This window comes from Siniperca chuatsi, linkage group LG20 (genome assembly GCF_020085105.1).
Source record: "Siniperca chuatsi isolate FFG_IHB_CAS linkage group LG20, ASM2008510v1, whole genome shotgun sequence".
Taxonomy (NCBI): domain Eukaryota; kingdom Metazoa; phylum Chordata; class Actinopteri; order Centrarchiformes; family Sinipercidae; genus Siniperca; species Siniperca chuatsi.
In genome coordinates this window covers 20,382,345-20,406,462 of record NC_058061.1, presented here as the reverse complement: position 1 = coordinate 20,406,462, position 24,118 = coordinate 20,382,345, and the positions used below count along the sequence as shown (strand labels likewise).

The 24,118-nt window shown below is 42.1% G+C and overlaps 1 protein-coding gene across 8 annotated transcripts in view; it reads right to left on the bottom strand.

Annotated features, from left to right (window-relative positions):
• The window catches only part of spag9b (sperm associated antigen 9b), a 39,016-nt gene that overhangs the window by 5,322 nt on the left and 9,576 nt on the right, over positions 1-24,118 (bottom strand). For 2 of the 8 annotated variants that reach the window (XM_044178148.1, XM_044178144.1), the window contains exons 2-25: positions 23,621-23,741; positions 20,681-20,751; positions 18,919-19,022; positions 14,561-14,708; positions 11,350-11,830; positions 11,131-11,224; positions 10,361-10,485; positions 9,735-9,792; positions 8,872-9,024; positions 8,714-8,771; positions 8,283-8,413; positions 7,560-7,616; positions 6,183-6,362; positions 5,022-5,151; positions 4,798-4,887; positions 4,301-4,462; positions 3,877-4,048; positions 3,509-3,718; positions 2,046-2,202; positions 1,452-1,580; positions 1,274-1,354; positions 1,078-1,145; positions 813-961; positions 26-197 (exon numbers count right to left, since the gene is read on the bottom strand). In XM_044178148.1, coding sequence (XP_044034083.1) covers positions 26-197; positions 813-961; positions 1,078-1,145; positions 1,274-1,354; positions 1,452-1,580; positions 2,046-2,202; positions 3,509-3,718; positions 3,877-4,048; positions 4,301-4,462; positions 4,798-4,887; positions 5,022-5,151; positions 6,183-6,362; positions 7,560-7,616; positions 8,283-8,413; positions 8,714-8,771; positions 8,872-9,024; positions 9,735-9,792; positions 10,361-10,485; positions 11,131-11,224; positions 11,350-11,830; positions 14,561-14,708; positions 18,919-19,022; positions 20,681-20,751; positions 23,621-23,741 — 3,301 coding nt within the window. Of the gene's footprint in view, positions 1-25; positions 198-812; positions 962-1,077; positions 1,146-1,273; positions 1,355-1,451; positions 1,581-2,045; positions 2,203-3,508; positions 3,719-3,876; positions 4,049-4,300; positions 4,463-4,797; positions 4,888-5,021; positions 5,152-6,182; positions 6,365-7,432; positions 7,437-7,559; positions 7,617-8,282; positions 8,414-8,713; positions 8,772-8,871; positions 9,025-9,734; positions 9,793-10,360; positions 10,486-11,130; positions 11,225-11,349; positions 11,831-14,560; positions 14,709-16,554; positions 17,172-18,918; positions 19,023-20,680; positions 20,752-23,620; positions 23,742-24,118 lie in introns of those variants that run through there. The other 6 variants (XM_044178146.1, XM_044178142.1, XM_044178145.1 and 3 more) reach the window with 6 other exon arrangements.

Genomic DNA, 24,118 nt, shown 5'->3' with positions numbered 1-24,118 from the left:
TGTTCTAAGAAAAGAGTGAACTGACCCAGCATCTTGCTGACGTAGGGCTCGATGTCGACGTCCTGAAGGTGCTGGAAGGTGTGAGCGTGGAACAGCCTGAGAGTGGAGTCCAGTCTGATGGACACCCAGATACCATCACCATCCCAGGCCAGTTGACGCACCTGGCTCTCCTTGCGAGGGTGGGCGTCAAATGACTTCTGCAAAGGACAGAGAATTATGCAGATTGTAAGTGTAAGAACAGTGCAGGCTGATTTCATGGCTTTCATTACTACCACACTGTCGAGCTAATTTGAAGCAGCTTTTGGCGTGTGGGGAAAAAGAACATTTGAACAAAATGAGTTCAGGCTGGGTTTTTTTCCCCAGGAAGAGACATAGAGCACAGCCAATGTGTTACATTAGCCGGGCGAGCTAACAGTCAGCGACAGATTAAATAAAGCAAAAACTTGCAAAAGGGGACAGACATTTCACATTCATCTGGCTGATGTCAGGAAAGTAGATCTACTAACCGGTAAGGCACATCATTTATTCTTTAGAGAGCGTTACATGCTGGCATATCGGCTGGTGGAGGTTATATGTGTTTTGTGCTAGTGGGCCGCCGAGCCGTATTCTGTGTTGGTCTACTGCCGTTGTCAGATTAGTTATTTTTTATTTCGGTCTCGGGTCGAGTTCGGGTCTCAAATTCGGCAGTATTGGTCTCGGGTTCAGTCAGGTCTGGTTTGAAAGGTGCGGGACTTAGTTTTATGCTCGTGCAGAACTCTAAATTGAACACACTCATTTGCATAAAAATAAATGAGGGCTAAGTCTTATCATACCTCTATCTTCATGGCTTTGGGCTGCACAACATAGATCTTGTTCCTGTAGCCACACCACACCTTGTCATGCACTACAGTCATGCAGCGGATGGAGTAGTGTGGTCTCCCCAAGTCTAACAGATGGTAGTTGGTCAGGTCCCACTGTCCATCTGACACAAACAAAGGAAGTCAAGATACATTATATCTACATATATATTATATATTTACATCAGGTAAATATAACTTGTTTATTTTAAAAGAACTTGCAAAGCTGGCGTCCCCTCACCTATTCCTCTGTGGAAAATGGCTAAAGTGCCATCAGAGAGGCCGACCAGTACACGTCCTTTCACGTGCCTGCGGGGAGAAAAACAAATGCTTTCAAAAGCCAGCCGTTGCGCATTAAAAAAAGTAGCAACATGACAGAGAAGTGGAGGTTGACCGTGTGTAAAACATCCATCCATCATTTATCTCAGTGTACTTACACTATGCCGAGCACAGAGTCCTTCAGCTTTATTGAATGAAGACACTTCTTCCACTCAGCCACGGAGGAGTGGACGTACACGCTAGAATCAGAAACGTTTTCTCAGTCATCAGATTTCTTGATTTCTGGCCATATACATATGTGTTCTGGGCAAATTGACACAAACAATTAAAACTCACCATCCATTTTGTGCCCCCAGCCACATAGTGGGCAGAACACTGCTCATTTTCTGAGCCTCTTCTCTCATCAGGTCCTGCTCCTCTGCGGTGAGGTTTAAACTCACTCCATCTTTCAACAGATCACTCTCCCTGGTCATCAGAGACAACAAGTATTAGAGTTGCTGCGTTTGCATAATTCTACTTTCCACAAAACTGAGTGAATATTTCCTTATCTGTCACAATACACAGTCAACAAACAAGGAAACAAAAAAGGAAGTCAGTCTGATCAACACTGGACAGTGGTAGAACTGGATGTATATTTGTGTGTTCCACTACTTCTATACCTGATACAACGTTACCGTCCATTTGTAGAGTAAGTGGTAGCCAAGGGCAAAACACACTTATCCAGCAATGTAGCAAGGGAGTTTGACTTGAAGGTTTAATGCACTGCAATAATAATTTATATAGGTTTCATGATCAAACAGTAAATGGTTTAATGGGTGATTTGATGTTGTTGCTCAGTTTGTTTATGGTTGTACTGATAAAAGTGACAGTTTTATTGGACAGACTGAATTGTAACAGCATTGTGTTGGGTTATGGGCCTCCTGAGGTTACCTCTGAGAGTAGTTGGCTGGAGCCTCGGCTGTCTGCTGAGCTCCCAGTGGATCAGTGAAGACGTGTTCGGTGTAGACTCCCCTCAGGCTTTCTCTTTGGTCAGCAGGCCCTGCACTGGCCTCTGTCGCCTCTGTGGCTTCCTCTGCTGGTCTGGATTCTGTAGTGAGGATCGTCTCTTAGCAAACTGGGCCAACTCATATGTGTGTAGGTAATATTTATGGTCTAATTTGAGCTTTGTTACTGTAGGTGCCAGATGGGTGGAATATACAGCATGTTCATGCACTGATAACAGATTTCGTCCGTCCCTCACTAAACTGCAGATTGTTGTGCGCGTCTCTTTCTTTTTATGTTCTTTAGAACCGACAATTATCACATCATCCTACTTTTCCTCATCCATATGATTACATGGTCAAATGTGGTTGAAATGTATTCCTGCTTTATCGAAACACAGTCTGGGCCTGTGTTGATCAAGCGTCTCAGAGGAGGAAATCTGTCCCACTTTTAGGCCTAGAAGTAAAAGCATTTTAGCAACTTCCTTAACTTAGGACTGCTCACTCCTCTCTCTGCTGATATCCAGGAGAGCTCCGGACGTGTGGCCAGCAGACGGCATTTAGGCAGAGACACTGCGGGAGGAGAGATGTTCATCGAAGACTAGGAGCTTGTTAAAAGATGCCGTTTCAGCAAAAATGTAGAAGAAATTTGACAGGCCTTGTGCGGGGTGCATAAGACGGCGTGCTCTCTCCACGGAAACAAGGTCCTGTCAACCTCACAGCAACAGGTAACACGCAGCTTTGAAACAGTGATGACTTACATCTGTCACAATCAAGTTTCTGCGGTAATAAATTAAACTTTGATCGCTCGAACAGCTTCTCAGATAATATGCAAATTCAATATCATGGAAAAACAAGCTCCATTCACACAAATTGTGGGTTTATGATTTGATTAACATTAATGAATTTGTTTAAAATTATCAATGGCGGGGCTGTATTTAAGAGAATGTTCCTATTGTTGCAGAAGATTTCCCAACACTGGGTGACATTACGGAAATAATTTTCCCCACCTGTAAGGACACATTAGTTAACAGGAGAGACAGTAGAGTTGAAAGGTGACTTTGACAGTGGAAGAGACAAATTTCATGTTTTTAATGAACATCACTGCGTGTGGAATATGCACAATACTTGCAGGATGAGGCACTCAGAGGCAGTAAAACAGTATGATTGGATAGGGCTGAGTAGGATGTGCCATGCAGATGAATCTAATTACCTGTTTTAAATTATTTACATTTATAGTTTAATCTATGCGAGGGGCTTGCCAAAGTTTACTTATAGCCTAATGCGAATGGCTTATTGGTAAATATCATTATGCGATTTAAGCTATCTATTAACCTACTCTCTGAAATATGGGCCCTGATCACCAAGAATGCACGCTAATGTCAGGTGGAAAAGGGATCAAATATCTCTTACCAGTTTCCGCGTCTTTTCCTGGACTGCCTGCTGTCTGAGGAACAGCTGCTGCCCCCTCAGCATCACAGCCAACAACAGTTATGCCTCCGAGCATGCCATCGCCCTCTGCTGAGCTGCTATTGGTCGATTGTGAGCTGCTATCTCCTGCTGGTTCTGTCGCAGAGTTTGGAGCTACTTCCTCACCAGCTGGGTAGTCTGTCTCTCTTGCACCTAAATTAAAACAAACATATATAAACATGAATAAGAAAACACGTTGTGGGCCACTAAATGCAAATCGAGTTATTTGCGCACAGATGTCAGTGATAAAATCCTCTCTTCCTCTATGTGGACTTGCAGAGACACTCAGATGCACGTGTTCATCCGCTGACCTGGTACACTGGCGATGCAGAAGACGTGGGAGTTACAAACAAAGAAGCTCTCCAGGATGTTTCCAGGCTGGTTGCCGTCAATGACAACGGCTTTAGTGCTGGACTCGGTGCTGGTACAGATCCAAACCAGCGACGACAACTCATCCTGCTGCTGCAACTCCTTCTGCTGCTCCTGCAACAACAAACAAAAGAAGACATGGAGCATGAAACATTTTGTGTGTGTGAATGTGTGTGTTTTTGTAGCTACAGGCAGCTTTTTGAAAAACTAATGACTCAAACTCGATACTCTCAATTTTCCGGTATGATTGAAGTGTGATTTGAATTATTTATTATTTATTTATGTGATTATTTTTTAATCACCATGTGTCCCTGCGGGATGGGCTGATAAAAACGGCACTGAAACAAGTAGGACCTGTGTGCATACCTTGAGTTCTTGATCCAGTTTATCCAGGCTGCTCTGAGATCCTATTTTCTTTTTAGGGCTCTCTGGTCCAGGCACGTCACTGTAAAACACACTGGCTCCTACAATCGAACCCCCGTCTCTGGTTTTCCCTCCAGAGAGGTTCACGCCAGCAGCACACCACAGCTGAAGCGCAGAAACACAGATACAGCAGTCTAATATGATATGCATGAGGTGACATCACACTTACTTAGACAAACTACATGAAAGCTATCAAGAGATATGCAACACAGCTGAGACACATTCACAGCTAAGACAAATAAAATGAATTACCATTAATTAACCATAATTACATGCAATGCAATTATTACAATATCTGGCTAATACTGGTCAAAACATACCAACATTAGTCTTCCCATATTGGTTAAAAGCAATTTAAAAATATGCAGATTTAATGTTGAGGACGAAAGCTAACAAGACATTTTGAATGCAATTACACACCAACAAGCTGGAGGAAATACCTTCATAGAAGCATCTTTCTCATCCAGTGGTCTGAGGAAGACAGGAACAGGTAGATTCTTCACCTTACTCTCTGCCTGACCACCATTCGCCTGCAAATGTAAAAAAAAAATGCACCATTGCATTACAGCTTGTTTCTGTTATACCATCTACCATCATCTGAAGAGGAACAGCCAATCTATAGTAATGACAACAGAAGACAAGGTTTTGGAGCTCATCTCCTCACTTTGTATTTCTTAGGCAGACTCCAGCCGTAAGCCTGCACTCTGCCGTCCTCCTTCTGGACGTGGGCTTTGACCTGCTGGTACTGAGCCCTCTTCTGCTCGCGCCTAGACACCACGTTATCAGCTGCCACTCTGCGGGACACAACAGGAGCTCGCTCATAAAGAGGTCTTTTCTTGGACAAAAATAAATGAAATTTAAACTGAGCAACTTGTTGAAAAAAAAGAAAAGAAAAAAAGGTCTTTACATTAAGTTATACAGAATGAAAGAGTAACTCATTCATTGGACAGTTTTGATGATGTCATCCTGCATCATCATCATCAGTGCTACATGGACCCATGTAGGGAAATCAGATTTCTGTGACTGACAGCAAGTCATGCTGCACTGTGACGATTCTAATGTGTATATTTATGTTCAGTGTCAAAACGAGACCACAAAGAAATAACTGATTATGAGACCAGACCTCATTTATCATATCATATAGAAACAGGGACAAACGGATTGAAATGGGATAAGAAAGATGCATTTTGTAACATAATATTATGGAGATATTACTGTGCAAGCTCAACACAGCTCTGGTTTAACCCCTTTTCTGATGTATCAGGGAAAATCCCTGCACTTAGATGCTGATGCGCACGTGTTACCATGGTTACCACACGATTTGCAAAATTATGGACTGGGCCATACGGAGCTTAGAGCCTAAAGATCGGGGGAGATCGCTTTCTTAATGGTTTATGATCAGCAGATGGATTTAACAATAGCTCAGCTTTTGATTCCATGCTAAAATCACATATCTGCTGTCAAAACATTTCCTGTGGTTGGTAAGTTTGCTTTCACACCACAAACGAATCGCACCAGAGGCCATTTGAACTGCACTTGACAGTTTAGGTTTGAAAGCAGCCCAAGATAGTACAGCAGTCTGATTTAAAACTTTGGAAGCCATTAAAATGTGTAAACAGATCTGTAAGCTTGAGTGAAATAAAAAATGTCAAATTGAAATTAAAATCCTAACATCCTTTTTTAAGAAGTGTGACTTCCTAGATAGTTGATCAGTGCCTGTTATTCCTTGTTCTTGATCTTTGCTTTTGAGTCATAGTGACTCAGCATAAAGTAACACAGTAACAGCATCACATGTTATCATTGAAAGTTCCCCTGACTGACTTACTCCTCATTGAGGAAATCAAAGGCTTTGCTCTTGTCACTGGGCAGCTGCTGCAGGGTGCTGCTCCTCTTCTTGACGGACGGCTGAATCTGAGAGGTGGGTGCGTTGTACTTGACGTTCACCGGGGCCTCCGCCGCCGGCTTCTTGGCCGCCCCGCCCGACGAGCTGAACAAACGGCTGAAACTGGAGGTGTAAGGGCGGGGAAGTGGGAAGGAAAGGGGGGGGGGAGCACACAGACAAACATATAGAGGGGTGGACACAAGCAGTAGCTCCAGCGGCAGAGGTAGGGCTCAACATTTAAGGGTAATAAGGTACCTTTCCCATGCCAACACACCATGCCAGCTTTCATACAGGTAGCAATCAGACATTGATATGCATATTCCTGTTAACATGTCAAGACCCCATCGACCTGTCTCCCAAACAGCAAAGCATCAGAGCAGTTGTCTTCCCAGAATGGTTGAGGGAGTGCTGGGTTAATATTGTGCACCGACTAGGACGTTAGTCAACAACACAGAGCAAAACAGACCTGGACAATAACACTTTTCATTTCCCCCTAACTCTACAGTGGGAGCGCACGCTATCACATTACAACTGACAGTTTATATATAGCAACACATGTTTAGCATGTTCCTAAAGAATACCTTTATAGCAGACACTATAAGTCTGTAACTTAAAGAAATAGACTCTAGTAAGTCTATATTTATGAGCATAGCTGCTTTGTTTTGACCAACACACTCCACCCATATTCCTGCCCCCCCTCCCAACACACCTCCTGCACACAGACATCACAACATCAGGCAGAATATAGAGGGACACACAGAAACAGAGCAGGAGAGATGGTGAATTTATCAGATTTTGCTTCTCTTATATGCACAACTGTCCCAATCCCGTCGCCAAAAACCTGCCCCAAATAACGTGCTCCTTCAAACCAAACCAAACCCATTCCTTATGACACTCAACAAAGGAGAGCTGGGATCGTATAACACAAATTCAGTCTTTCAGATTTAGTTCCTCTGTGAGCAAACAAGTGCATTGTCCCATCCTCAGTTCTCTCAAAAGCTTCTGTCATGCTTGATGTTTACAACTTTCTTTAACTTTTAATAAAGACAATAGTGACAGCAAAGCAGCTCAGATCTGAGATCAGAGCCACTGTTTACTGGCTGGCTCTCCTCTGTTAAGAGTTTGTTGTCAAAAGATGAAAACATCAGAAGCCAGTCAAGACAGACACCGTTAACATGTCAAAGATTTACCTACATCCTGGAGAAAACAACCATACAACGTGGAATACAAAAGAAAAGCAAAATGAAACACATAAATATCACAGTAAAGACACTGTGGTTGGTATTTAAGAGCTGAAGTGAAAAGGAAAGAGGTGCTTACAACTGCCAGAGGCTGGATTTCTTCTTCTCTGGAAGAGCTGGGTTCTCTTTTGAAGCCCTGAGAGAGACAATTCACTTAGAATTAGATTGAATGCTTTGGATGGGCTTTTTACAGTCAGTTCTTCCACTTCTACCTGAAATATCAAACCATACTCAGCCAGTTTTGTTTGTATAGTACAGATTTGTATTTTCCCTTTGTGTGTTTGTGTGTGATAAGGATCAAGGCAAGGAAACCAGGGAATTGTATTCAGTTGCAGCAGCACTTCATGATCAAATCATAGCAATGTATAGAAAGTAATCTCAACAAATTAGGCAGAAAAAAGAAAAAGGCAGATTTACTCAGCTGTAGCTATTATTCTGTGAGCTGGCAACACAACAAAAAAGAAATCTTGGCTGTTGTCTGGTTAATATGCTCTCTGCATGCTGGTGTCTGTACTATTTACACTTGGCCACAGATGGTTTTGTGGAAGAAGAAACACCACTCTGTGTATCATTTTTGATGTTTGAAAAAAAAAAAAAAAAAAAAAAAAAAAAAGGAGTTGTGGGCTGTGTCTTTTTGCTGTCCATAAAACAGAGTGGCGAGTATTTTACTACATAAAGTGACCGCCTCACATCAGCTCAGATGTTGTCGAACAGGGAGATGTTAACTCAAATATCAAAAAGTGACTTGCCAGCACTTTGTCTCCTTACTGGCCACTACTTGTCTGTGTTCCCCCTGTCTTACCGGATCATCTCTGTCCATCTGACAGCCTCCTGCAGCTCCATCAGCCTCTCCTTATACTGGTTCCTCTCCATCAGGACTCTGGCCATCTCCACCCTGGTGAAGCGCTTCCTCTGTGCTGTAGGCACATCACTCTGCAGGCACAACACCAGCATGAGACCACTGAACCACTCTTCAATACATATACAGATTATACATGACACGTGCTCATATCGGCCTTTTATTTCAAATCACAAGATCAATATGATGGCTCTGAAGCTTTTTAAAGGGAACACTAAAGCCTTTATAGCTATGGAATGTATTGGCACTAAAATGGTCATATTTAGAGATACTTAAAAGATCCAGGTAGCTTTAGGTAGCATTCTTCAATAACTTATACTGATCTAATCCAAACAGGTGTACACACACTCACACAACAAATATCAAGGACTCACATCATCCTCATTGTCATTCTTGACCTTCTGCTTGGCGTCCTCAAGCTCTGCTCGAATCCTGCAAGCGAGTACACAAATTCTAAGTCCTTAGCAACCACCTTATACAGTATTTATTCAAATGCAATACGTAGACTGGTGGGCAGTCCAAGGCAACTCACTTCTTGAGTTCTTCTTCTAATTCTTTGTTCTTCTCCTCCAGTTTGGTCTTGGCCTGAATGACAGCATCCAGCTCACCTCGCAGGCCCTCCTTCTCACAAGACAGTTCATCCACTTGTGCTATCAGGTCATTTTTCACCACATTCAAAGCATTTCTGAAAACAAATACACACGCCTATAAACATACTGTACATTCTAATGTAATATCCGCATTAAACACAAGGTAGCAGCATTGTCCTGTTTCTCAATAAAGCAACAGGATACTTCTGTTTTCATGTATTAGCTAATTTTAGCTCATTAACAATATCAATCTTTAGATTAAAGTGCTACAAGGAGGAGACCAAAAAATAGCAGCACCTCTTGGAAAAGGATTTCAACTGTAGAAACTTAATCACAATTACAAACACTGCTACAGAGGTGGGTCATATTGGGTTGAACTCCAATAAACAGCCTTTGTTAGACATTAAAACATGTCTGGAAATAGCTGCTTTGATGTGCAAATTATAAAATCAAATGAGGAAAATAACAGAACTCCATTTGCATGCAAACTGCAGGTGCATCAGTAGACACTGCAAACTGATGTAATATTTCAGGGTAACAGTCTGGAATCTTATGACAATATGCCAAACACAAAATGCATCAACAAAAAACAACAACAACAACAACAAGCACATATAGTATAAATAGGGAAGATAATGCTGGTGTTTGGCATACAACCTAACATGGCCCACTAATGTAGCAATGTCTGCGATGATGATGATATAGTTACTTCAGTGCTAAATTCCTTAATGTCATTATTTCTGGTTCCTTACATATACACGTGGGGCAGAAAATAAACTCTTCAGTAGTTATAATAAGTACTAACTTGGTTTCCAGCAGCTGGGTATTCTCGTGGATAAGATGTTCGACCTCCCGACCCATACCTGAAAATGACCATCCATAATGGGAATACAAAATTAATGTTTCATCTTTTCTTCTTAACATGAAAGGGAAAAATAAAAATATTGAAAAATCAATAAAGACGTGTTTCTTGTGTCTATTCTACACACTAGCTATTTTTCTCGCAGTCTTACCTAGAAAGTTGTAGTCTGAGAGTTATGCAAGAGATGATGCAAATCAGGAAGAGGTTTATGAGAATTTACTTTATGAGATTTAAGTATGTTAAATGGTCTCATTTGAACATATGTAGTCTACGGTATTACTGCTCATCACCACACAGTAGCACCACTTTAATCTATTCTGCCTATCCATAAGAAAGTCACAGAGGGAACTGAAACTGAACACAGAATCGGGGAAACAAATGTTGAGAATAATGAGCTGCTAGATCCGGGGGGAATTTATTGATACACACCAGAAAACTCATCTGTAAGGATGATAAAGCCAGGCAGCCATAGAGAAGGCAATTTAGAGAATACGGCAGGGGAAGAAAATAGTTTGTAAAAAGTAGAGACTATGACGAGATTATAGTATGAAATCAGTGAGGCGTCTTACCCAGCAGGTCGGCTCCCTCGTCCACGTCTCCTATCAGGTCGTTTCCTGCAGACGACAGCTCCTCAAACAGAGAGTCAGTGTTACGGTCAAACGCTAGATTCTCTATGCCACCTTTAGATGGTGTGCTGGATGGACAGATAAAGGTAGGGGGAGGAAATGTGAAACAAGAGAGAGGGAGAAAATGTTGATTATCACAATTAAGGAGGCATGATAATGCAACATGATCATTTTGCTAAATATCGGCATCTCAATACAGCTTTTACTTTTAACACTAACACTTTGAAAGCCAAATTCCAGTTGATATCCATTTGTATCAATCATATCACACAATCTTCCTCACAATTTGCCTATATATTTGTGACTTAGAGTATTTAGAGTTGAGTGTCACAGACAGGGCAGGGTAGTCTCAAAGTACTGAGACTAAGGGCCGATTTGTTCTAGAAAAGAACTAGTTCGTACACCGTGTTGTCCAACCACGATGGAAGGCAAAAGTGTTTACAGCTGTTCCGAAGAGCCACACTTGAAGGCAGAGTGAAAAAGCGTCCGTCATTATAAAAGTGTGGGGGAGGGAGTCTCAGACGCAGTTCGATCATCCAACAAGCACATCGTTTGAAACATACGACGCCTTAATGCATTGTTGGTTTTGGTCTTTTCATGGGTTTTGTTGAGAAGAAGAATACATAGACCTATACATAATGCCAGCATTATCCTTTAACATTTTGCTCATTTTAGGGTAATGATGATAAAATATCTCATCATCGGCCCTCTACCTTGTTCCTCGGCAGCCATCGAGGTCCATGTCCAGCTCAGGAGTGGACTCTATGATGGCCTGCACCTCAGACTTCTCCAGGCTGTCTGCTCCATCTAGTACAACCAGCAGAGATACAAAACAAAAGAATGAGCAATCCAGTGCACTCAAACAGCAGGTAGCTGATGTTAAAGTGCTACTAGTCCTGTGTTAGACGAGGTGTTTTAACTGCAGTACTGACCATCACCTTTGAGGGGTGTAGAGGCCTGACCATCATGTCCAAGCTGACCCTGCTGTCCTTCCTGCACCGCTGCGATGTTCTTACTGCCCTCTAGTTTTCCACTGTTCCTGTCCAGGTTCTTATTGAGCCCGTCCGAAACTTCCTGTTCCTGCAGGGGCGTGTCCACAGACTCCATGGCAACATCGGAAGCAGCGATAGACAGGGGCGTGGCAAAGGCAGACCCACCCCCGGCACCGGACGCAGGACTCATTCCGGCGGACAATCCTTCATGAGGAGATAGTGGTGTGGTGAACTGAGAGTTAGCGCTGTATGTAGATGTGGGGGTGTTTGATTTCGAGATACCATCCTGAGTGGACATGGGGGTGTTGGATTTGGATCCTCCACCTTGTAAAGACACAGGAGTTCCACTTTTGGAGACACTTCCCTGGCTGGTTGGAGTACTGGACTTGGAGCCTCCGCGGTTCGCATTGGACAATTCATCCTTAAGATAGAGGAAGAGGAGGTGGAGGGGAGAGAGTCAGCAAGGAAAAGAAAGGATAAAACTATGAAGTCAACATTATGAACCTCCTACAATTGACGCTGTAATGCAGGTAATGTGCAGCACATTCGTGTATATGCAAACCAAACACAACACAATAAAACAAGTGTGATGAAGTCAAAAATATCAAAATACCAAAGTAAACTAAAAAGATAAAGAGTTAAAGTTGACCTTGATTTTGTAAACTGTAGTTTGACAAAAGAATCTTAAACTCAATGTCCACTTACTAGCTTTTTCCAGAGCTTTAAACCATGACTGAAGTTCCATACTTAGATTACAGGACGAAATTCAATTGTAAGCTCAGGAAATAGCTTGTAAGTGGACCTTGAGTTGTGATTCTTCAAACTTTGAAGACTCTTTCAGAAAACTACATGACCATATAAATCTATATTCCTTCTGTTTAAAGAAACATAAGCGAAAAATGATCGATGTTAACACCAACTGTGTCAAACCGTGTGCACCTTGCCATGCAGCTAAAACCAACACAAACACTAACCAAACCACAACATGCAACCAGGACACTCCATCCAAGATATGCATGCAAATCCTGACAGTTATAAGAAGGCGTGAGCCACTGAACCATCTCAAATAGACCTTTTTCATAGCAGACCATTTGCTTTGTCATAGCAGGAAAAGCACAGGTGAAACAAATCTTGGCTCAGTTGCATCAACTGTTCCAGTAAGCCACTAGCATCGATTACACACGTGCTTTCCCTGCTATGGCTAACCAAAATGTCTGCTAGTCTGAAAAATATTTGTTCTGTTACAAAAAAAAAAAAAAAAAGAATCTTGAGGCCAGCTGAAGATATAAAAAGGGAACAGGTCAGCATCATGCAGTTTCGATTAGATATGAGGTATTGCCAGTTTATTATCATCACACGACAGCAAAGTCTGCAACACAACCATTAAACTAGATAAGTTTGGTAGATGCCATGGTTAGTTTCTCCATGAGTGACAGACAGGTCTACCTGGTCCTGATCAGCCTCCTGATTGGGCAAATTCTCCTGCGAACTTTCACCTTCCACTCTGATTGGGGAGAACTGTTCCTCAGACCGAGGGATATTAAAGACCTTGCTCATTAATATTTCCTAACATACTTTCCTTCAAATTATTCTATATTATTGTAAGCAAAAAATAAACCAAACCAAGGTGATATGTAATATACAGATATATAAGGATGTTGCAAGAACTCAAAAGAGCAGGAGAAATAATTTTCCATCACAACAGATCTGAATGTGTCCAAGAAAATGAAGCAAAGCTGTGGGAAAAGCTCCATGAGTGAACCGTGTAGGGAGCAGTATTTATGGCTTCTTCTGGTACACAAGGTGACTTTGTTGGCAAAGGCTGTCTGTGTAAATGAATGAAAATGAACTGGATTTAAAGTACCAATCAAACACTAAGGTTTCCTCATGTCTTAGCAGTCCTTTGTGGCATGCAGAATTTCTAACCCTGTATTGTTTTGATCCGTTAATGCCAGTGGCTTCAGTCCTATAAATAGCTCAGTGCCTGATGGAAAAGAATCAATCAGGACAACAACAAAGCATCCATACAGATCCCTCGGTCACCTTGAAAACAGACGAGAGGAGACTTTAAAGCTTTCGCAGACATTGATTTCACAGACATAATATTAGAGAATTAAAACTTTCTCAATTCTGTTTTATTCTCTCAAATGTATTCCCACCTCTGTGTCTGTCTCTGCACTGATGGGAGTATTTCCTTTCACATCTCTTGTCTGCATGCTGGCGTCACTCTATTGTTGCTATAGTAGCACTGAGCAGCCAATAGGGGGAGAGCTTCCCTCCGCTGCTACTCTGCTGATAATGGCTCTTCCCTAACTCTCCAAAAAGCATTCACACACACAAACATGCCCCTTCACATGGGGAGAGGGAAGGCATCATTAACTGTAAATCTTTGGAAAATGTCAAGTCAGAGGACAAAACACAAAGGCGCTGCTGTGTATCTGTACTGGTGCCTGGTAAGACTGCGGGTGTGTGTGTGTAGAAGCTGAGTGAGAAAGATGTACTGCGACACCTATATTTTACTCCAGGACTCAGGGTCTGAGGGGCTCAAACGGAGCTTAAGTATTATCAACTACATTGAAACAATGTAACACAAGTCCTGATAACGTGGGTCAAAATAAAGGTTACCAAAACTCAAACCACTTCCCAAGTCTTACAAGTTCCATCTGACCCCGTGCTAGTGTAATAACGGCAAATGAATACTTATTAGGCGGTCATTAATATTCATGATGGAGCCTTGCTTGCAGCGTGGTTTCCAACAGCAACAATGTGAAGACACTCTGTCCTTTCCACCCTCCCTTGAGGTTAAAGGCAGGCTCCCGAATGGTACCACTTCCTCAGCTTGCTGGGCTCCAAGCCACCCCGTTACACACACACACACACACACACACACACACACACACAAACACACAAGCTGCTAAAAATTCTGGACACACTGAACAATCCTTTCTCTCTGAATAGAAATGTACTCTCTTTGGTGTTTGCTGGCATTGAGTGTTTACATTTTGTTTCCACATCCTCTTTTAACTGAACTTAGGATGATGTCACCAGTCCAATCCGTGGGAAGCTCTACAAGCCAACTTCAGACAGTAACTTTACACTTTATAACTAGTGATAAAGAAGTCTCTTTTATATTCAGACTTGTGTGTCATACCTTGAGGCTGGTGTTGGACCGCGGATGGCTAAGGTTGTTGAATCTCCATGGCTCAGAAGGAGTGTCCACAGGTTCTCTCTGGAGGTCAGGGGTCATACCATCAGTCCCAGGAAGTTGGAATATGCCCATGGAGATGGGACGCTCCTTCCTGGATACAGAGACAAACGGAAGTAAGGATGATTCATAGGAAGAAAGAGCAATTCTGAAAGAAAGTAAACAAGCGTCAGAGAGATTGGCCTGTTGGTCAAGTCACTGTTATGTAATTAGAATATAGAGAAAACAAGACTCTACAGCCATTCTAGCGGCTCTGTGAGGCTGTACTTAGGCACAGCAGTGCTTTGAGCTAAATGCTAACTTTTGCATGCTCAGTCAGGGGATCATCAAAGTCAGTAGGATTCATCCTCCAGGAACTATGAATGTCTGCACAAAATTTTGTCCACCTAGGAGACGTTGAGATATGTCAAGTGAAAACTTTGTGGCACCTTTAGTGCCACCAAAACTTTGGTGGCACTAAAGGGGATGAACAAAGTCATTGGGATTCATCCTCTGGGTACAATGGATATTTGTACCTAATTGTATAGCAATCGAGCCAATAAGTGAGAGATATTTCCATCTAGACCAAGTGCTGTCATCAAGTGCTGGGCTGTCCAGCTGACAAACAGGCTGACATTGCTATCCCTAGAGCCACGCTGCTAGCGTACCTGAAAACATAAAAGAATTCCTTTGGTAGTAAAGGAGACCTTAAGCAGTTCCGACAACAGCATGGTGCAAGAACATGTGATTTATACTGGGCAATAAAAGGGGCACCGTATGGGATATATTTTACACTATATAAAACAGATTGGACATGTTCTCTTTAGTTTGAATGTTTTGACCCTCTCTCTATGTTGTGATGAGCCTCCTATAGAGAAAGTGATGAAAAACGTTTTGTGCAACAGCTACTGTACTTCACTCGGCCTGATGTCACTGACATGACGGATAATACATTTAATTTGCTTTTGCAAAATTAAATGGGCATGATGTTAATTTTTTAAGCCTGCATTTTCATTTGTCCATTTTTCAGTGAAGTGGAAGCAGATCAGCATAATGTAATCAGTTAGACAAAACAAATTGTGTGACAAGTCTGAGCCAAGACTTCAGAGAGGTGTTGTAGCAAAGACACCCTTGAGACAGTTTAGCAGTGAAGTGGTGGGAAGAGAAATAAAGCTGGTTGCCCCATTAACTCCATTACCTCCCACATATGAGCTCAGGCAATAACACAAATCCATTTGTATCTGGCTTTATGATGGAGATGTATTCTGCTGTGTGTTGTTAGGGACACAAAACTCACTAACCAGCTTACTCTTGCATGGAGGTGTTCATATTCAGACTTCTATTTCACAACAACTCTAAGCACTGAAAGACTAGTAATATTCAGGAACGCATCGAAATAAATACACTGTACCCTCCACTGCATCAGACCAGGTACACACCAGCAGCTATTTTCACTCCAGTGACTAGGTATGAAAAAAAGATTGTACAGTGCGAGCAGAACAATGGCTGCCACGGTGAAAAGAGCAGCCGGCAGGCAGGGATGAAAAGCAGCAGCCCAAAAACAATGGACACACCACCATATTGAGAGGAAGAGGTCACATGCAGGCCACTGATAGTGACCAATGCTGCCTTTTGTTATTTGAACTGAGGGGTGAGGAAAAATCACATGCTCACTATCAGTCCTCCACTACTAAAATTTGAGAATAATTATAAACAGCTATAAACTCTGGTGAAATGGAAATATCTAAAGGTGCTGTAGTCTTCCAGATATGACTCTGCCATTTTTCCCATCTCTCTCTTGACCTACTTTTAGCGTGCAGTCTCATACTGTCTGACTACACACCCACATGGCAGCAACACTGCGACTGCATGGCTACAAACTGGCAGTGGCTACAAAAGACACAAACTACAAGAGGGAAGATAAATTTAGATAACATAACATACACACATACACTTTATACCTGCTTGGTCTGGGTAAGGAGGGTAAGGAAGGCAGGGCAGGTAAGCCGCCGGTAGAGACAGAGTAGTGAACCAGCAGCAGCACTGACAGAGAGACCAGAACAGCAGAGTTGATGACCACCGCTCCTCCTACAAAGCCAAAAACAAACAGCAGCATACACCCGGGGCTCATGGCCCCCCCAGATCATGGCCCAGTGCCTCAACGAGGACGAGGAGGTTGGGGGGCACAGACGATGTAAGCAGATGAGGTGGGGGTCACTGAAGCACCAAATTCACCTCGACACCTCTGACTGGACATAGACCACTGTAAGTACATCTACAGCTGAGGTCAAAAATGCTGTATCCTTCTAGCTGGGAGTCAGCAGTAGAGCAGTGGGCTCTGTATACTGCAGCTCGGTTGTGAGGCAGACAGAGAGCGGGAGCAGGTCAGAGGCAGAACAATCTGCCAGCAGCAGTCACAACAGCAGTAATCCTGGTGGCTTAAGCAGCAGCACACACAGGAGAGCAGGGAGAGGCTGGTAGCAGCAGCAGCTCCTCTCCTCTGGTGTCTTCCTCTGGCAGGTGATTCTGTTCTCCTTCCTCCTTTACGCCTCTCCTCTGCCGAGATGCAACGCGGCTGCCGCTGTGCAGTCTAGAACACTCGAACGCTCTCCCTCTCTCACTCTGACAGCACCCACCACCCCTCCCTCTCTGTCTCTCTCCGTCTCCCCCTCTCTTTTGGATGTTGAGGCAGCTCGTTCCATATGCCTCTTCTCAGGCTGCAGCTTATTGGCTGCAAAATGGGGAGACTGATCAAAAAGTGTGTGTGAGGGAGGGAGGTTGGCCGTGTCTCTGCATTAACTGGAGGGATACTGAAGGGCTAGGGAATACAGGGGGCTACCTGAATGCACAGATACAGTCCATGGCACATTAAAGTATCTATTAAACACTATTCATACCTCTTGGACTTTTTCATGTTTCATAGTTTTACAACAGTGAATCACAGTGAATGTAATTAGTATGTAGTGACACACATGTCAAAGAAAATGTATCATACACCTATTTCTTCACAAGATATGGCAAGTGATATTAAGTTGAATACACCTGTATCTATCACTATCACTTTTTTACAGCCATCCTAACGGTTCTGTGAGGTTGACCTGATGATGGCGCTAGAGTCAAACAATGACCAAAGTTATTACAATTTTTTTCTGTGGAGCACATGAATATCAGTATTATTTTATGGCAATCCAGTCATTGTCGAGACTTTTCACTGTGAACCAAAAATATCAACCTCAATTATTACCTTCAAATATTTCAGTCTGGACCAAAGTGGTGGACTGACCAAATGACCAACAGCCCAACATTGCCATCCCTAGAGCCGTGCTGCTAGCGTGGTTGAATAATTACATCATGAAGACACATATTCCCCCCAAAAAAGGCTGTTAAAATTATTGAAAAGAACCACTCAGAGGAAAGATACAAGGAAATGCCCAAGATACTGAAAACCCCTCACATAAATCTGACACAGCTGTAAATCTGCCTAGCAGGCCCTTCTCTGTGTTAGAAGGGCGCTAGTGAGGGAGGCCACCAAGAGGCGTCCTGATTCCCTGCAGCATAATCTGCTCTGCAAGTGAGCAATCAACCACAAAGCTCATCATCCCACTGAAGTAGATTACTCTGACAACTGCCAGCCTACAGCCCTGATTTACACAACATCCTCAGCATCCTCTATCTGTCCCACAGTTAGTGTCCAGTTTAATACGGTGTAGTCCCTCATTCGTCTAGGAGTGTTCTATCGTAGAAAAGGTTTCAGTCGTAGTCATCTGGACACTGTTTTCAGAATCAAGACGTTTCGGCTCCCATCCGGAAGTCATTCTCAATTGAGAATGACTTCCGGATTGTCCAGTTTAATAATAACTCCCTTTCATACTTTGTCTTCATGCCAAAATCATCTCTTTGTCTTAATTTATCATTCATTTACCTACAAACATCTTCATTTTGCACACTTCTCTTTTTTGCATTTAACTGAAGCTACTTTCAAGTTCTTATCCTTTTCCTGCATTCTTTCTCTGCTCAATTTCTCTGCTGAGACAGGTTCTCTGACCTATTTCTGCCTCTTACCCGTAGGGAAGATATAGGTGTGTTGGAGTAGAGCTTGCAGTGCTTAAAACTGCTCCAATACAGTGTTGCGGACCTGGAGAATCACTCACATACAGCAGACGATTACATAAAACACTGCAAGCGTCCATCCTGTCAAATCTTGAAATCCAATTTATATTGAGCTATAAATTCTGCTGATCGTGAGTGTAATGACTGTGTTGAATTCAGAATGAACACACACAGTATGAAGTGAGGAAAGAACTGGTGTGGTTGGGTTGTCTCACCGTGTCCTGGCGGATGTGCCTGTGCCTGTATCTGAGGGCTCTGCTGGCGTCACTGCATGCTGGTGTTTAGTTCGCTCCAGGTGCTCCATGTAGCTGTGGATCATCTGGAAGGTATATAACACACAGAGAGGAATTAGCAAACAGTCCATGTTTACATGTTTTGTATGCTGTATTACAATCTACTCTGGCATTTTACGTATTAGACCCTCCAAACAGCCTGTACTTCTAAAAGGGATTCAGAAAGAAATGAAGCGACTCGGTGGCTACAAAACTACAGTATGTCTGATTGTAAATGGTCGCGAGAACTCTTACCATCTTCATTACTATGGTCACTCACATATGAAGTATATTGTGTCCAGGCACAGCTGTGACAGTCAGACTCACAATAAATGATGTACATGTACCAACAGTGTGTTGGTGACAGCTTTTATCAGACTTTCATCTTCTCTATTCAACATTATTCAGATCAGCAGTGGGCTGCTGAAGCTTGAGAGGTTTGTTTGGACACTGGGGCATCTGTTAGTGATGCATAATGAACAACAGACCAAGGCGGACCAAAGGCTCAGCAGAAACATAATTCATGTTTGGATACTTCATGTTTTAATCATCTTCAACTATCCTGCTCTATTCCATTTTTTTTAACTACCTTTGTTTTTCTGTCACTCACAGGTCAGCTGTAAAATGCTCTCTTTCCTCAACCTGTTATTGTCACTCACTGTTTTGCTCACCCTTTATTGGATTTATTGTTCACCCCTTTGTATTATTTTATCATTTTTCTACAAATAATGTATGTTAAGTAGGGTGGCACCAATGACTCATTACACATTTATACATACATTGTTTCCTCTTTATACGTTTTTGAAAAGCTCATTAGCATTACGTGGCCACAATCACAGTTAACAGGTGATAAACTGTGCACAGTTAAGTTCCTCCAGGGCCGACGTCCTTCCGCCCACTATATGGCATTACAGAGGAGATTTGTGAATGCTGCACTAACATCTCCCAATTTAGCCACAGAACTCAGTAGGTATAGTAGGTCTACAGTAATGTATGCATAACTGTGCAGGGCTCGACAGTAACGGTTGCCAGGTTGCCATTGGCAACCAATTCTTGGCACTTTTTAACATATAAAAAATAGGGACAGCAAACAGCAAAACGTGCACCCCAAAATAAATACATTTTTAATATTTGTTGCATTAGTGATATTTAAATATTGCTGTTACAGTCGGAACCAGAAGCCGAAAACGCTGCTTGTGTGTTCGTGCGTTTACTCGCGTGTGCACAGGCATCTGTTTTAGAGACAATGGCGAAGCAAATTAAGTTGTTTGACTGTGGGGTGAAAAGTTCAACTAACCCGTCAACATCACAAACAAATGTGCAAATTGGATTCATTTTTGAGGGATCTGTGAAGAGCATGACAACAGCTGCACTGCTGGTTTTTTGTTTACCAGGAATTGAGGGTGGACACGTTAACTGATAACACTTAAAATTCTAATTCTGTAAAGTCTCAGATAAAACACAAACTACAAAGAATTTTGTTCAGTTACTGCAATAAAGCTTTTAAACATTCTTTTATAACTGCCGTTTTAGTCACCTTATATTTTAAGTAATTAAGATACTATGCAACCAAATTTTCAGTTCGGCAACCAAAAGCTGATTTTAAAAGTTAGTGTTGAGCCCTGCTGTGTAAGCACAAGCATAGATGAACAATGTTGTGATGAACTTAACCAAACATGCATATTTGTATCCCACTCCGGCTTACCTCGGTGTGTCTCTGATGAAGGGCATTATACTCCTTCTTTAGCTCTGCTTCTCTCTCCTCCAATCTGCTAACTGGATGAAAGAGAGAAACAATTACTCAAAGTACACATGACAAAACAAGCCACAGGACTGCAGCAAGATTTACTGATAACAACAAGGAGCTTTGTTTCGAAATGCAAATTGTTCTATATGACTTAACTAATGTCATTTCATAAATTCTTTGAAAAAACATGAATCAAACTGTTCCACTGACAAATGATTTGCCCAGAGGGAAATCAAGTATTTGTATCATGTAATTTTTCTTAATGTGGTAGTAAGAGTAGTTGCTGCAATACCATCTCAGAGCCAGAAGAGGGACACCATGCATCAACAAAGCCCTCCTGAGCTACACCAAGCAGAAAGCCTTGATAGGAGTATTTCACCTCTCTGAATCACTGACTCCGCTATGAAATCAAACTCTTATCAGTATTAATGTTTCAGCCCATTTTAAAATTTCAATCAAACACTCAACTTCATCAACAGCTTTTGACAACAATAATGATATCACAACATCTAAATCTATGCAAAATGACACAGCATCTCTTGGCAGGTCTAAAAAGTTCATGACATTGCTACATTGTAATGTATGTGGTTGGTAATAATAAAAGTCCAAGTAACCTAAAGCTGAAGAATAGAAATGACACTGTCTCCTTTAAAACTTTAGACCGGAGTGAAAAAATTACACACATACTGTATACTTTCATGTTTACTATCTAACTAAAAGGGGAAAAAAACTGGTTATAAACAATCCACCCACTTATCTATAGAGCAACCATCAGCCTTAGTCAAATCCAGTCAGCAGTAATGGTAATCCATTTTGTGCGGCTCTAAGGTGTTTGTAATCAAAACAGCCCGACAGTCTTGATGTGTGTGTTTTCAGATGTCAGCCAAGCAAAATGCCCTCTCACAAGGTGGACAGAGCAAATCCGTACAAGTGGCTATGCACTGAGCATCTGCTGAGAGTTGAGACAACACATTCACAGGACCTGTCGTACTTCATGCTTTGCAGTGCAGGTTTCAAGTCAGAAATGGCCTTTTTATCGGGTGTTCAACAAGGCTCAAGTATAGAATTTAGAAAAAATTCAACACCTACGTGACCAATGAAGAGCAACAGTTCAGACAGCAGCTGCAAAGAATGATGTAAACTGTGATTCAGTGTGGTTATGAGAGGGCTGATAGAGGAACTAGTGGTTAAAGTGTGGAGCAGAAATAACCCAGATCAGATACAGAGGTGTGTAAAAGGAAGTGATCCTAAAGGAAAGCCCCACATGAAAAGTCTGAATATGTCTTATTGAAAGAACTGATCTTCTCATCAAGATCCAAGTAAAAATTACCTAAAATATTTAGATTTAAGCAATAATTTGAGGTAAACAAGTGATCGTTAGGGTGTGTGATTCAACAGAACTGAACAGTAGTTTGATGGGCAGTATTTCTGTTCATCTGAGTTTGTTTCAGAATTCCTTAGATGCAATTTTTTATTTGCCTTTCACAATTCAGCAACATGGATGGCAAAACAATAAGACACCTCCTGAACTGTACTGACCTGGGGTGTCCTGGTGCCCTCTGGTCTAAGACTCACGCATACCTTGTAGCCGTGAAGTCCCAAGTAGGGCTGCAACTAATGACTATTTTCATTAATGATTAATCTGGCGATTATTTTTTTGATTAATCAATTAATCATTATGTTTATAAAATGTCAGAAAACGTCCCAGAGCCCAAGGTGACATCTTCAAATGTCTTGTTTTGTCTGACCAAATGTCCAACACCCAAAGATATTCAGTTTACTGTGATACATGACAAGGAGAAGCAGCAAATCCCTCCATTTTCCCATTTGACAAGCTGAAACCTGAGAAACTGTTTTCGCTTGATAAATGACAAACAATGAACTGACTGTCAAAATAGTTGCTGATTATTTTTCTGTAGACTGACTGACCATTTAATCGACTAATCGTTTCAGCTCTAGTCCCAAGTTCGAGTCGCTTTTCACGACCGCCCATGACCCTGAATTGTGTCATTCCATGTTGTAAGTCATCCAAAAAAGGCAAAATGACATTAAAGATTAAAAGAGAAAGTAATGAAGCGGAACATATAATAACATCACTAAACAGAAAATGAACTTGACAGGGTGTTTGCATTCATCAAAGTGTCCTGGGGCGTTCCACCATCGTGACCATACACAGATTAGTCACACTGCTGCCAATTCAGTCCACAAACATAATTACAGACAAATGAAACTCACAAACAGAAAAAGGAGAACTGTCACATCGAAAGAAATAAAACGAAATTTGCTGAGAGCTCTTAAATGTTCTCTTAGCATGAACGAGGCGTATGTTACGGTGCTTGCGGTGGAACAAACAAGCAGTCACACGCACTGTCAACAGTGCAGTCACGCACACAACATGAGGGTTTCTTTTGATGCCCTGCAGAGACCACCACACTCTGAGACACTGAAAAAACATGATGATCAGTTACTTTTTACATTAATGCTTCTTTTTTTATCTAGAAACATAGATGAATGCTACTAAAAAAAGTTGTTTTCTAGATAAAAATTACAAGCAGGTCAAAGCCTTAGCTCCCTACAATCCTCCTGCACTCCACGCTGAACCTTTCTGGGCTTGGAACATGTTTGGTCTATTCTATTACAGCTCATTTAGCAGACTCGGCAGGCAAACACTCATAGTATGTTTCTAATGGCCTTCATTCACTAAGGGCACGGGAGTCCATCTGCCCGCTGGCACATTAGGCTAACAAACAGTCACAAGACCTGCAAACTGTCGATGCTGCTCACAGGGTATCTGGCCTGTGTGTGTGTGTGTGTGTGTGTGTGTGTTAGACTTTCCAGTAATAGAGCCAGTACAGTAAAAGCTGGATCTGTGACAGATGTACAATGCAATGGACTTACTCTGATCTGCATAGTTTTTAGTCTTTAGCTCTAGCTGACGTGTGTGTGACTCCAACATCACCAGTCGACACTGGAGATCCTTCTTCTCGCCATCCTGGGAGTCTTCAAAGACAATGTACCTCTGGAGAAAAAGACATGACAGGAAATAGAGGGAAAGAAACAGAGAATTTATTATCAAAGCCCTGAAATAAAGATGAGTACTGTAAACTTGTGAAACACCCGGTGACGGATTGATGAGATGATTTGTTTATGGCAGCAACAGGAGACAGAAATGTCACACATGCATGTGAGTCAGCTCCTCTTAGCCAGTCTGACATCTGCCCACACGATCATCATCACCATCTATGCCATCAAAGCCTTTGAGTGTGCATGAAAAAAGAGTTAGGGCTCAAATTAAGATGTTGTGGACTAAATCCTGCATTTGTGTGCGTTTGTGTGTGAGATGACAATCTGCTCATGCTAACAGTGTTGATACCAGTGGAAAATATCTGTCTTCTG